Below are 14,759 nucleotides of genomic sequence, written 5' to 3' on the forward strand. Positions count from 1 at the left end.
TAACAAATCAACACATCCAGCTCCTTGTTGTGGCTTAAATAAGCTACATGTGTCCTCGTGACATCCTAATAAAATGCCCTAAATAGTTAAACATCTAAGGTAAACATTTTTGAAAAGATCATGATAATGTTAATCCTCATACTCTCTGTTACAAATTAGTGTTCAGAGTCTTTGGTGATACTGACATTTGGGAGTGCTTGAGTCTGGTCTACACGTGAATATTGATGACAACAGTGAACTCAGAACCGTGGGCAGTAAGTGGCCAGTACTCTTAATCCTTCATTAAGACACATGCATGCTAGAGAGTGGGGAATAAATCTTACAGAGATTCATGGACTTACCACATCAGTGGAGATTTTAGGGGTCCAGAGGGCTAGGCATGCTGGGACATCCTCTCTAAGGTAAAGGATAAGACATAACTAAGAAAGAGGCCAGTACTTGCTGGTCCTCTCTGCATTTGGGTAGTAGAATATTCTGCTTTGGGGAGTATTATTTCAATGCATTCATTGAGTGACTCTGAAGATCATCAGCTTTGAGTGGGATCCAATGCAAGAGAGGCATCTGCAGGAAATTTGAGCATCCCAGGAAAGAAAGATCACCTGGTCCAATTCTGTTGTAAACATGCCACTGAAACACCTCCCAGCAAATGCACAAATGTTATTTACTACTGAGAGAGTCCTTATCTATGGGGTCCTTATAGTATGATGCACCTCATCCGTCTAGAATTGTTTACAGTAGACAAATTTGGAATCGATTTATGGAGCATGGCTCTCTGAAAAATGTCGCATAACTGTGTAATATACAAGTAAACAATGGAGATGTTTCATTACCAAAATAGCTCCCTTTTGTGTAAGTGATACGTGCACAAAGACCCCCTACATATTAGATCTGGGCTAGCATCAAAAGGCCTATACAAAAGTAATCTTCATAGCAGAGATGGTGACGATGAATGGGCCCAACAGTATGGGCTCTCTTTCACCCAGGCTTAGCTGTCTCAACTGTCGGTCACAAAAACTGACTCATTATTTAATATGGTATCATCCTCCCGGGTGTACAGTCAGTTACTTCATGACAAGTTGATATCAGTGGACTTCTGTCAAGGAGGGGTGGGCAGTGATTCATCCTTACTAGAATTGAGACTTACCTCAAATATGAGTTTGTTTTCCCTGTATTTGGTGCCTCTGCCAGCACTGTTATCTTAGGGGTTACAGAGACATGGATCCAGCCTAACATTCCCCTTGGACCAAGGATCAAGTTATACAGTGAACATTTAATCACTGGGGAACGTTTGAGACTCACTGGTCCTAACATATACCGTAGAAAGAATTGATAAAATTCCTGGCAGATTGGAAAGGTATATAAAAGGCTCAGCTAAGAAGCCAGCCTGGTGATGACATCCTGCAAAACTGAGGCAGTATCCTCCAGAATACAGAATGTTTGTATAAAACCAAAGATCAATACACAGTACTATGACTGTAATAGCTATAATATACTGGCCTGAGATTCAAAAATTAGAAGTAGGAGTGGCCTCTCTCACCATCATTTCCAGTGGTCCATTTTCAATAATTAGTGTTCTCTGTCCCCACAACAGGGAGTTTCTGTACTGGAGGACCTAATTCCTGGGGGTGGATAGCAGGAAATATTTTCACCAGGGAACACAGTATGATTGACAATAAACTAAACTCTGATATATTCCTAGTTGCTTTGAGATCCTCATCCTGGTGGACAAACAGGAAAAAAGAAACTAATATAATGGAGTGGTGGGAGAATTCATCCCGCTTGTCATGAGGAGCTAGGTTTCTGCTACATAATGGGGACAAGAAGAATTATGTCTGGATTTGCTGGGACACTTGTTGGTGCTTCCACAGTGAATGCTTAATTACAACAATCTCAGCCTGATAAGAGTAAGGCAATCAAGGTCTGTGCCCATCAAGACTGAAGGTCTGGGGCACCAACCAGGCAAGCCACTAGAGCAGCTGGAAGAAAGGGAAATCTAGAATAGGTGGTAGAGGAGAGATGTTGACTACCAATTATGGCCTTAGGGCCAGCTGTAGCAGTGGATACTACAGCTTTCTTGTTATATGGTAATTTGATTATTTATTTATTTTTAGAGCTTATGGCCGCCACCAAGAGCCATCTAGAGCCACCACCTTCAGGACTGGAGGGACAGAATTAACTTAAGGACCAATCAGACTAGTTAAAGAGGTAAGTCATGGCAGATTTTTGGAGATTGCTCATGCCCGAGGTGAGTGGTTTTCAACTGGGAGTGATTTGTGTCCCAGGTAGGGTTGACAGATAAGATACAAGAAACTGTAAGGGCAAATACCAGTTTAAACAAAACAAAACAAAACAAGACAATTCTCCTTAAGGAAAATAAGGGAAGAGACTCTTCCCCTCCCTTTTCTTAGAGCATTCACTTTAGAAAACTTATAATTTTAGGTTCTCTCTCTCTCTTCTTCTTTGAAATATATGTAAATATTTTTAAAGGCTAAATAGGTATCTTGTCAGCTTTAAGATCCAGGAATATCTTTCTCAACGACCTGGAAGTCCTCTCTTTGAAATGTAATCATCAAGGAAGATAGCACCCCAATCCCCCAGTTTCTGTGGAAGGGGAGGAACCTAACCTTGGTGGGAGCCTCCCACCAACTTGGAAAAATACCTCCTGCCATAAAGGCATGAGAAGTTTATGTTTCTTTTGGATAAACTCAGTTAGCTAATGCAAATGGTCACTCCAAATAGCAGGTGAATTTAGGATTCCCTATGTGTAACAAATGGTGCTATCAAATCCCTTTACTTAAGGGACTAATTATCATTTATCTTGAGAACATGTAGGTAATGGGCAATATCTGCTGGGCTGTACAAAAGGGTGAGGTTTCTTTGGCTCTTTGCTATCTCTTTAGCAGATTGCCCTTGACGTGTATCACATTCTGGTTTAACGCTTATTCAACAATCTTCTGTTTCTTCTACCTTTGTGGAGGTTTGCCTGGTTTGAAGGAGATTCTGTTTTTAATTATCTATCCCCAACAACACCTTATACCCAGTTAAAGTGGAATAACAGGGAAAATAAATTTTTAGTGTAATTTTTAACAGAAGTATGTGCTATATATTGCACATACTGTTTGTTTGTATGAAATTAAAATTTAATTGGATGAAATGACTCTAGACAGAGACCTTGCACCCTTCACAAACATTAACTCAGACGGACAGTAGACTGAAATGCAAAATGCAAAAGTATAAAATTCCTAGAAGATAACATAGGAGAAAATCTAGATGACCTGGGTATGGCGATGGCTTTATGGATATAACACTAAAGCCATGACCCATGAGAGAAAGAATTGATAAGCCAACTTCACTAAAATTAAAAACTTCTGCTCTGTAAGGAAAATGTCAAGAGAATGAGAAAACAAGTCATAGACTGGGAGAAAATATTTGCAAAGGAATACTTAAAACTCAATGATAAGAAAACAAACAACCTGATTAAAAATGGGCCAAAGACTTTAACAGACACCTCACCAAAGAAGATATACAGATGGCAAATAAGCATATCAAAAGATGTTCCGTATCATATGTCATCAGGGAAATGCAAATTAAAATGAGATACCACTACACACCTATTAGAAAGGCCCAAATCTGGAACAATGACAACATCAAATCCTGACTAGGATATAGAGCAACAGAAATTCTCATTCATTTTTGTGGGAATGAAAAATGGTACAGCCACTTTCGAAGACAGTTTGATAATTTTTATAAAACTAAACATACTCTTATCACATGATCCAGCAATTACACTCCTTTGTATTTACCCAAATGAGCTGAAAACATATGCCTTCACAAAAACTTGCACACAGATGTTTATAGCCACTTCATTCATAATTGCCAAAACTTGGAAGCAACTAAGATGTCTTTCAGTAAGTGAATAAATAAATAAACCATGGTACATCCAGACAATGGAATATTATTCAGCATGAAAATGAAGTGACCTATGAAGTCATGAAAAGACATGGAGGGAACTTAAATGTGTATTTCTAAGTCAAAGAAGCTTATTTGGAAAGACTACATACTTTATGACATTCTGGAAAAGGCAAAACTATGGAGACAATAAAAAAGATCAATGGGTGCCAGGGCTTGGGGGAGGGGAGAGATGACTAGGCAGAACACACAGGATCTTTAGGGCAGTGAAACTATTATATATGATATTACAATGATGGATACATGTTATTATACATTTGTCCAGACCCACAGAATGTACACCAAGAGTAAACTCTAGTGTAAACTGTGGACTTTGAGTGATTGATGTATCAATGTAGGTTCATCGACTGTAACAAATGTACCACTCATGGGGGGTGTTGATAAATAATGGGGAAGGCACGTGTGGCGTCAGGGGATAAATGGGAAATCTCCATACCTTCTGCCCAATTTTGCAATGAACCTGAAACTACTCTAAAAATTAAGTCTTTAGTAAAAGAAATTTTAACGGGGTGTCCTGTATTTTAATTTCCGACTCTAGCAACACTGCTCCCCAGGGGACACTTGACAATGTCTGAAATCATTTTTAGTTGTCACAACTGGTACTTAGAGGGTGTGGGCAAGCCATGCTGCCACTGACAGGTCAGGACCACAACAAAAATCAGCTGACTCAGAATGTCAGAAGTGTACAGGGGGTACCACAAAGTCGTTTTGCTTCACTCCCTCAAGGCTTTCAGTAAAGCCAGGATGGTGCTCAACCCCAAGAGATTGTGAGGAAATAAATACCCCTGAGAGCACCCATCCATCAGGGGATAAACGTTACAGTCGCCGCATCCTCTAGGGGGACCTTTCTAAGGGATGTCCTACACAGTTTATCAGGATTCCCCGGAGCACTGAGCCCCAGTAGCCCACAGCAATAATCACCACATCCTTTAATGAATATCCTCCTCTTTCTCATTTCATTCTTCCTACTCTCTCATTTCTGCTTGCTGACGTCACTTCCCAAATAAACTGTCTTTGTCCAGAACACTTTCTCGGCTGATTTTGGGGGTCATCTAATATGAGAAACATCATTACAAACAGAGCATCCTCTCCTAGGAACATTACAGCCTGAACACGCTTACCCGGAAGTGCTGTGCGGTTAGTCTTTTATCCTGGAGGGGAATAGGGTAGTGAGCTGTTTGTAGATCCCTCAGGGCTGCAGAAAGTTTAGCCTTATCTTCGAAATGAGCAATCCCATGTCCAACAGCTTTCAAAATTGTTAAAGCCCGCTCTGTAAATCGGTAGCTCTCCTGTGAAGACAAAGCATAGCGGTCAGCCTCCCTTTTGCTTATTTAGGTGTAACTAGGCTTACAAGAATTTAATTTCTGTTCATATATTAAACATCTGTTATATGACTGACTCAATAGTTATTTATGGAGGACTTACTTGATCAAAGCATTTTGCTAGGTGCTATGGCCTGAGGGATATAAAACAAGGAACATGATTCCTGCTCTAGTAGGAACGCATGGAAACACCTACCTCACTTTGGGGGCCAGGGGAAATTTCTCCACAGTATGAATATCCAGCCTTTGTTCTGAAGAGTGTCTAGGAATTAGTCTGATAGCTGTGTGGAGTTTGATGACTGAAGGGCAGAGAAGTGTTTAGGGAGAGAGCAATAAAATAAAAAAGACAAGAGGGTAAACTAGCGTGGGCTGCTGGCTCCCTTCTGCTATAAACTCGGAAGAAGAGATAAAAACAAGAAGGAGATAGGGATGTCAGGAAGGAACTTATTTTTTTAAATGGAGAAAACACTGAGGTGTTTGCAGATTATCTTGACTCGTGTGTGGTGGGTAGTTGGTGGCTGGTGGAGAAGTTACTCAGAGCAGAGGGTGCTTGGAGGAAGCATGACGAGGGTCAAGTAGGAGGAAAACTTTGTAAAGTCTGTTTTTGCCTCTTTCCTAGGGGCACCATGGTGCAATCATTGCTCCACGGTTCCCTGTAGAAATTTTGAGGAATGGCCCAGCAGGAATGGCATGAAAATGGGGTGAGAAACTGATGAAAACAGATGAAACTGACTTGCCACCTTAACACATTTACTTCTTGCTGACCTTCTCTGAACCTCCCCGAAGCCTAGGGAAGGTCTTTTCTTAATGGTGTTTCTCCCTGAGATAAAACCATGACCAGAAAACTTGTCTGGTTATATGGTAGTATTGGGAATGATCATGTATGGCTCTGAGGAGCTTGAGTCTCTCTGTTCTTGGACCAGTCTATATCTCCTTTTGCTTCTTCATTAGAACTGAAGAATACTGGGGCCTGGATGTAAGCCTCAGTAATTTTTATAAGATGGAGGAGTTGGTAACGCCAGGGAAATATGAGTTTACAGACTAAAATACCTAAACACTTAGGGAGTTAAATCACCTAAAGAAAGAAACAAACTGCTTCCACGTCTTGGCTATTGTAAATGGTGTTGCTGTGAATATCGGGGTGCACGTGCCCTTTTTGTGCCTTTTGAATAAATGTCCAGGATATATATCCAGGAGTGGGATTGCTGGATCATATGGTAGTTCTATTTTTAGTTTTTTATGGAACCTCTGTACTGTTCTCCATAGTGGCTGCACCAATTTACATTCCCAACAACAGTGTAGGAGGGCTCCCTTTTCTCCACACCCTCTCCAGCATTTATTATTTGTAAGCTTTTTGATGATGGCCATTCTGACTGGTGTAAGGTGATGCCTCATTGTGGTTTTACCTTCCATTTCTCTAATAATCAGCAGTGTTGAGCATCTTTTCATGTGCCTATTGGCCATCTGTATGTCTTCTTTGGAGAAGTGTCTATTTAGGTCTTCTGCCCATTTTTTGATTGGGTTGTTTGTTTTTTTGACATTGAGTTGTATGAGCTGTTTGTATATTTTGGAAATTAACCCCTTGGCAGTCACATCATTTGCAGATATTATCTCCCATTCCATAGGTTGTCTTTTCATTTTGTTGATGGTTTCCTTTGCTGTGCAAAAGCATTTAAGTTTGATACATGCACCCCAAGGTTCATAGCAGCACTATTTACCATAGCCAAGACATGGAAGCAACCTAAGTGTCCATCAACAGATGAATGGATAAAGAAGGTGTGATATATATATAATGGAATATTACTCAGCCATAAAAAACTAAAATATTGCTATTTGCAATAACATGGATGGACCTAAAGAATAGCATAGTGAATTAAGTAGATAGAGAAAGACAAATACTATATTATCAATTTATCACTTATATGTGGAATCAAATAAATAATAGAATGAATCTATTTATAAAATAGAAAGACTCACAGACATAGAAAACAAACTATGGTTAACAAAGGGGAAAGGGGTAGGGGAGGGATAAATTAGGAGTATGGGATTAACAGATACAAACTACTATATATAAAATAGTTAAGAAGCAAAGATTTACTGTATAACACAGGGAACAATATTCAATATCTTCTAATAACCTATAATGGAAAACAATCTGAAAATATATATATATATAACTGAATCACTTTGCTGTATACCTGAAACTAACACAATATTGTAAATCAACTATACTTCAGTTAAAAAAGGAAGAATAAAAAAGAAAAAAACAAACTGGGTAATCCATGCTATATAAAGCAGAGTTATTATTTTTTCCAAGAAAAGACAAAATAAGAATCTAAAATAAGCAGGGTAGGGACATCGACATAGAAGGTGGGCTTGCTGATCTTCCTCTGTGTCTATTGAGCAGGTGGCAGAGGACTGATGAGAGATGGCGCAGAAAGTGAAGAAGCAGCCATGGGGAATCCTGCACAACCACTGCCTGCAGAGGCAACCATGCATGACTGGAGCATGTCTGGGCCATGGAAACATGAGCATGAGGGAGCTGGTCTTGAGCCGTCTTGTTGCTGCTCTGGCCAAGAGGTTTACTGACTGGCTAAGTGGATCTCATCTCACTAACATAAAGCTGTGTTATGTGGGATGGATTGCAGGGAGCAAGTAAAGCTGAATTATGTAGTGGGAAGGCTCTATGAATATATCTGCCCCCGAAATGCACATGCCCATGTCTAAAGATGTCCTTTAGAGGACATCTAAACCAAGACAGGACCTCAGGGAAAATGCTGGACGCATTTACCTCTCTCTTCTTTCAGACCCTGTCAGAACAGAGGAGCAAGAGAAACTAAGAAGAGGTCAAGAGAAGAAAGAGGAGATGAAGAAGTGACCGAACCTTCCGTGGATCCTCTTGCCTTGAATCCCAGAGACCCTTCCTTAGATCAAGGAAGGGCAAAAGGAGCATATAATATATCAAAATTGTACACTGTATTAAAAGGGACTTCACTGATCCTATATAGTTTCTAAAGGACCAATAATAGAATGGGATCTGCCTGAGGTGTTAACAGATGTGAAAGGGGATTCAACAGAGCAGAGGTGAATAAATAAAATAAAATGAAATAAAATAATTTTATTTGTATCCCTACAGAGTTTAGACTGTTTATTAGCATGTCGTATTGGGGAATTTCTTACAGAATATACTTAATAGTTTTAAAAAGTAAAAAATCGGTAAGTTGAAAACAAAATAGCAATGTGATTTAGTTCATAATCTTTGAAAATAAGGCACAAAAAAAAAATCACAGTTGCTCAAAGATTTACCAGCTCAAAGTTGGGTAGCACAACATCTTCATCCCCGACGACAAAGGTCACCATGCTGCAGATGTGTATGGAGTGCCCCACGGGGGAGTATGCGGTGAAGAGCAGCATGTGTCTCCTAAAGAGAGTGGACACTGTATGAGGACCGAGGGTTTCCTTTGTTGTAGTCCTTGCCTCTGTTAGCTTCTTGATGATTCTTTGTGCTCAAATGAAGTCAAACGTTAGTAAGGGCTGAATTTTGTAACACAGATGAGGTAAAGACTGATGAATTTTTCACTCTGAAAGAACCCTCCGAGATCATGGAATCTATATTTCACTGATTATGCTGGACAAAAAACAGTTACAGTAAATGACAAACTTGCACATGTTGGAGACACCTCCCATAAGCTGTGGACACGTTGTGAAACACTCGTCTTGATTTTCCCCCTAACAAACAACAGTAATAATTCATGTTGGCCTAGTGCTCTGTAGATTTCATAGTCAGTTTCTCACAAATGCATAATTTCATGTGTGTTAACTGTGTCTCTCCTACCAGGTTGCGGTATCAGGGAGAATACTGAGAACATGTCCAAAACCCACCTGTCTATAGCTTAGGTCCTGTGGGGGGAAAAGCAGATCAAAATACTAGATTCTTTATCAGTTCCCCATCCTTGGTTGTCTTGATGGATGAGCACTCAGACAGAATAATGATTTCTGGGAGAATCTCTTCATACCAGAGTTTTTAGGGAAGATGTGAAAATATAGAAGTTTTAAAATTTATTATTTCTCTAGAAATATTGGATGCTTGCCATAGATTATTTTAGCACTTCATTTTGTTGCTGGCTTTGCTTTTGTACAAGAGCCATAGCTTTTCATTGATCACATAGAATTATCATGACTGATCTTGGGAAATTCAGCAAAAATATTTATTTCATCTGAAATACGAGGTAATATTTTGAATTTTATTTATCAAAATCATGAAAACTTTTCAATTATACATATTTTCTTTAAAATGAAAAATGTGATGTGCTTAACCAATTTTATCTTAATTCAAAATAGAACTACAGGTAAAATTAAAAACAAACTACAGGTAAAACTACAGATTTGTAGGGGAAAATGCTGTTTCTCAACCTGTTTTTAGATAAAATCATGGTTCTTATTAAGGAATTTAATAAGTTTTACAATAAAACAAAAAAGATCATTTTAATAAATTAATTTTAGAAATGCTGGGTTAAACCAGTTTAAACTGTATTCTTTACTAAAGAAACAACCAGATTCTTTAACAATTATGAATCTTCCAAAAGGTACAGCATTTCTTCACTTTATTTGTTCACAGAATTATTTTTCTCAAGAATCATGATGATAGACCTTTGCTTTAAGAAATCGCTTCAGGAAACAACATATTAGATTCCATATTGTTTCATTATTTAGTAGTCAAAAGCTTACAAGTCTTCAAATAATTCTTAGTATGGGAAAAATGAAGTCACTCCATACCCAACAGGCAGGTGAACCACTGTAGCCTTGGTAGCATACGTGTGGATTGTCACAACAAGATCACGTGGCCTCAGAGATTTCCAAGAAACTGTCTCAACTGTAAGTAGTCCAGGCTGTATGGGAGGGCTGTTCTTTGTTAAAGCTTTAGGAAAATTTAAAAGAAAAAAAAATTATATATATATATATACACAGAAATTTGATTGTGAGAGTATAGTTGGCGTTCACTGGTATTGCTTTTTACCAATAATGACATTAATAATATGATAATAACAATAATATTAACAACAACAACCAAGAATTAAACCTATTCTGAAAATGTTCATAAGACATTAGAAACTACCGTGAGTAAATAAATACTGGAAATAATACTCAAGAGGAATCAAGATCTTCTTCCCTCCCTATCCTACTTTTCTCCTCATAGTTATCCCCTCAGCTGAAGAAAACAAGAATGGAAAAGTTAGGAAAAAGAGGACAGACAGGGGTATTTCACTGTAGTATACCACTGCTTTTCTTATGTAGGGCAGTAATAACAATATCCCTCTAGACACAATTTTAAAGGAGGAAAAATACCGCATCTGGGAAAATGAGAGATTTTCCTAAGATAGTGGCAAAGCAAGGGCAAAAGATGCCACTGTTTATTTAAGTTTTGACCTTTGATCCTTAGCTTTGACTGTGTAGAAAAATAATTACCAAAATTTTAATTTTAAGTAAATTAATTAAAAATTAAAAATTTTACTTAAATTTAATTTTTATAAATTAATTTAAAATTTTATCTAATTAAACTTTAATTAATAATTTTTTTATCTTGAAATTGATAGAAAATAATGACTATTCTTCATCAGTAGCTGAGAGCAAAAGACTTCTTACCGTGTTTCCAGATAACACCCAGGCTAAGGATACAAGGCCACCACATGACCTGAAATACCTGTACGCATTTCGAGTTTCAATGTTCTAGGCCATGGTGTGGCTTAGGAGCTATTGGTTAAGTAGACATACTAAGCTCACACCACTGAAGTCTGGAAAGTTTATTCAACAAGTATTTATTGTCCACTTGCTGCACATCTGACACCATTCAAAACATTGGGTACATCCTGGTGGAAAATCACAGTCTGTGCCCTCAGAGTGGGCAAAAAATTCAATATTAAGCATTCAGCAAATATTTGTACCTGTACAGTGTCAGGTACTGTTAATTTGAGTTAAATATAAATGCTTTAGTAAAATAAGCCAAACAAAGAATGCTGTTTTGTGCATATGTGCATGTGTTTGCAAGAAGCTGGCCTTAGAGAAGAGAAGGAACAGTCCATCTGTTAGAACAGGAGGGAAGGGTGACAAGAGCTTGGGAGGGTTCATTATGAGAAGATGAGTGGGTCATTTCCAATTTCTTCTATCTCTTCAGTGAAGACAGCAGCAAGGTCATCAGCTGAAAATGAGGACGGATGAGAGTGGGAGTTGGAGATTTGAAGGCAGAGAGAGAGAGAGAGATTTGAAGGTTTGAAATAGTCACTCATGAGAATGAGAGCTGGGAGAATGAATGAACTCAGGAAATGTTGGCAGTGCATAGGGGCTTTTTTGAGATTTGTGGTCCTCAATTTAAAGTGGGGCTAGGTAGTAGGATTTTTTTTTTCTCCAGTTACACTCAGCTGTTCTGATGAAACCTCAGGTTAGGCACAGAGATATCTTCAACCAATATTAGGATTTTGCCAGGAGTGTAAGATGAGAGGGTAAGAAGAGCACTTGTGTTGAGGGCACCTGTGAGGATATAAATACAATCATGGACCATGGAAACTATGTTTGGAATAAGAGAAATAAAGATGTGAGGAGAGTGGACATAGAAGAAGTGGTAAGGTTGATGGATGGAGGTCCCAGTTCAGACCAAGACCTGTAGGGGTGGGAGTTCTAGAGAGAGCGAGCTGGAGATGCAGGGGTGGGGGTCAGAGAACTTGAAATTTGATTAGGATAATACAGTTATTGTTTCAATAACGTCTAAAATATAACCATGAAATTAGGGGGCCAAGGTGGGATGGAGGAAATGATCTTTGGAATTGTCAAATCAAAGAAGAAAGAGGTCATGATTTTCAATAGATTTTGAAAGAATCAAGAATGATAACATGTGGGACTTCCCTGGCGGTCCAGTGGTTAAGACTTTGCTTTCCAGTGCAGGGGATACAGGTTTCACCCCTGGTCGGGGAGCTAAGATCCCACATGCCTTGCAGCCAAAAAATCAAAACATAAAATAGAAGCAATATTGGAACAAATTCAATAAAGACTTTAAAAATGGTCCGTATCAAAAAATCTTAAAAAAACAAAAGAATGATGACTTGTATAGGTGGAAAGAAAAACAGAGGGACCAGGTGTGCTCAAGAGGTGACCGTAAGACCACAACAAGGAGAGGGACAGGTAGCAAGAGCGAGTATAATCCTTGATGTCAGAGAAGCAGGAAGATCTTAGGAGGTCTGGAGAGGGAATAAGTTCCTTCACACATTATACATTTTCCCTGAACAGAAAGTAAGTTGGGATCTCAGACAGTCATTTTCTCATAGCCTTCTTACCTCCAGATTCTCCCCAGCGTACCAATGCAGAAAAGCAAATCAGTAGTTCAATGGGCTTTAGACTGTCCACAAATAGATAGTAGGACACACGTTCATCTGAGAACTGCAAGAAATCAGACCAATCATTGTATTTCATGTCAGCCTATTAATGCTGTATTTTCCACTTCTATTAAAAGTACAATATCTAACATTTATAGAGAATTTACTGTGTTCTAGACACCACGATAAGTACTTTACAGGTTTAATGATAGAAAGAAAATCACACCGGTGAATGTTGGCAGCAGTCCATGGAAGCTGGGTCTGCAGGGCCTGTGTGAGACTAGCCACCATATCAGAGAGAGCCAAAGCTCCTTCCCATGAGTAAAGAAAAGGGATATGCTTATTCCAGAAATGACAAGTAGACGAAGAGACTGAGCCCAGAGCTGAGCAGTGCTCAGAGGATAGGCCTTTAATAAGCAAACAGTCCGTGGAGTAACTTTGGCAGAGAATGGAAATGTACTAAGGTATGCTACTTGGTGGTTTTTGATATAAACCCTCTATTCCTTCTTTCTACGAGATCTTCAGAAATATACCCATTGTACGCTAATGAACCAAACTGGATTTTTGTCTTGGGCATGCAAGAAAGTACTGAGCACAACTGGAATGTTCTTTAGTGGACAGCCACATAAGGACTACATGAATATGATTTTAATCCATCTTACGTGGGTACCGTTAATATCCATAATTATGGATGGAGAAACTGAAACACAGAGAGGGTAAGTAAATTGCCAAAGGTCACAGCACTTGCAAGTAGAAAAGCTGAGATTCAAAAGTAGGTCTATCTATCTACCTGACTCCAATACTGATCTTCACAATTATTGGGCTATTATTGCATTTCAATTTCCCAGTGCTTCAGCATAATTTTGACTGATGGTATATGGTAAATGTGTTAATTTGTCATTACACTTTCAAAGCTTTCTATACTATTGAACAACAATATTTAAATAACAAGTTGCAATACAAAAGAAAAATCTCTAGCAATACTGTGAAAAAAGAGATCCTTATTAATCAAATATAACAAGATTTCTAGAAACGCTTGGTACAATGTAACTATTTAAAATGATCACTTCCCTCAATGTCTTCCAATAGTTAGCATTAGACACTTTATTTCATTTGTTTTCTTTTGGCTGCCACATGTTGGTGATAGAGGCAGTTGTTTCAAACACCATCTAAAACTATGAAGGGCCCTGCATTTGCCAGCGCAGCCTGTGTGGCTGAGGAGGGGTTTCTGCCTAGAGATCATTTGTTGTCATTTTAAAGAGCCTGAGAATTTGAGGGTGAGGTGGCCCCGAGGCCACATTCAGGGGCTCTGCTCTGGTGCGGGGACCAGACACCTTTGTGAGCCCCTTGCCGACCCCCATGACATCTCCCAGGGGACAGCTAAGGCATGTGCAGCAGACAGGCTTCAGGCTCTGTGTCTCCAGCTCAGCTGGCAGTGCCTGTGGCCACTAAAATCAGGACTGCCTGGCCTCAGACCACGAACAATCCATGTTAAAGGCCGTTAAGTTTGGGTACCTAAAACATCCTCTAAGAAAAAGTCATCATTTTCTCAGACCATTGATGTTAAAAAAAATTCAGCGGAATGAAGGGACTCATAATGGATGCCGTCATTTTATTTCGCTAAGCTGGGACTTTACAAGGAAAATACAAGTCTCTTTTTACCATCACTTCATAAAAATAGGATCTGAATAAAGAACAGTTGGCCATTTTCCAAACACACATACACCTATATATTAGGGTGGTGATGTATAACAAAAACTCATATGCAAACTGCTCTTAGTAATAATAATGACAGCCAGCATTTATTTTCACTTACTAAGTATTAGGCATTCTCCTAAGTGTTTTACACATGTTCTCTCATTTATTTCTCAACTCTATGATGTTGGTCTCTCACTGCCATTGTATAAATAAGAAAACTGAGGCAAAGAGAACTTAAATAGCTTGCTCAAGTCCCGCCTCAGATGCGATCTAGATTCAAAACCCGGCAGTCTAGCTCCAGAGCCACTCATCTGCTTCCTCCAAAGGGGTACTAGTGAGAAAGGCACAGGTTTTACATCGGACAAACGCAGTTCTCGTGATGCTTGTGCCACTTACTAGTTTGGTG

At 39.0% G+C, this 14,759-nt stretch overlaps 1 protein-coding gene and 1 long non-coding RNA gene across 2 annotated transcripts in view; one reads left to right on the plus strand and one right to left on the minus strand.

Annotated features, from left to right (window-relative positions):
* Window positions 1–14,759, minus strand: part of ADGB (androglobin) — a 155,540-nt gene that overhangs the window by 48,857 nt on the left and 91,924 nt on the right. Inside the window, exons 17-20 of the mRNA XM_007171346.2 lie at window positions 12,617–12,719; window positions 10,068–10,209; window positions 8,598–8,712; window positions 5,091–5,258 (exon numbers count right to left, since the gene is read on the minus strand). Coding sequence (XP_007171408.2) covers window positions 5,091–5,258; window positions 8,598–8,712; window positions 10,068–10,209; window positions 12,617–12,719 — 528 coding nt within the window. The remainder of the gene's footprint in view (window positions 1–5,090; window positions 5,259–8,597; window positions 8,713–10,067; window positions 10,210–12,616; window positions 12,720–14,759) is intronic.
* Window positions 152–8,309, plus strand: LOC103000416 (uncharacterized). The gene is made up of 3 exons (XR_450099.1): window positions 152–254; window positions 2,112–2,205; window positions 8,099–8,309. It is a non-coding gene; the product is annotated as an uncharacterized LOC103000416 (long non-coding RNA).

This window comes from Balaenoptera acutorostrata, chromosome 14 (genome assembly GCF_949987535.1).
Source record: "Balaenoptera acutorostrata chromosome 14, mBalAcu1.1, whole genome shotgun sequence".
In the NCBI taxonomy this organism is placed as follows: domain Eukaryota; kingdom Metazoa; phylum Chordata; class Mammalia; order Artiodactyla; family Balaenopteridae; genus Balaenoptera; species Balaenoptera acutorostrata.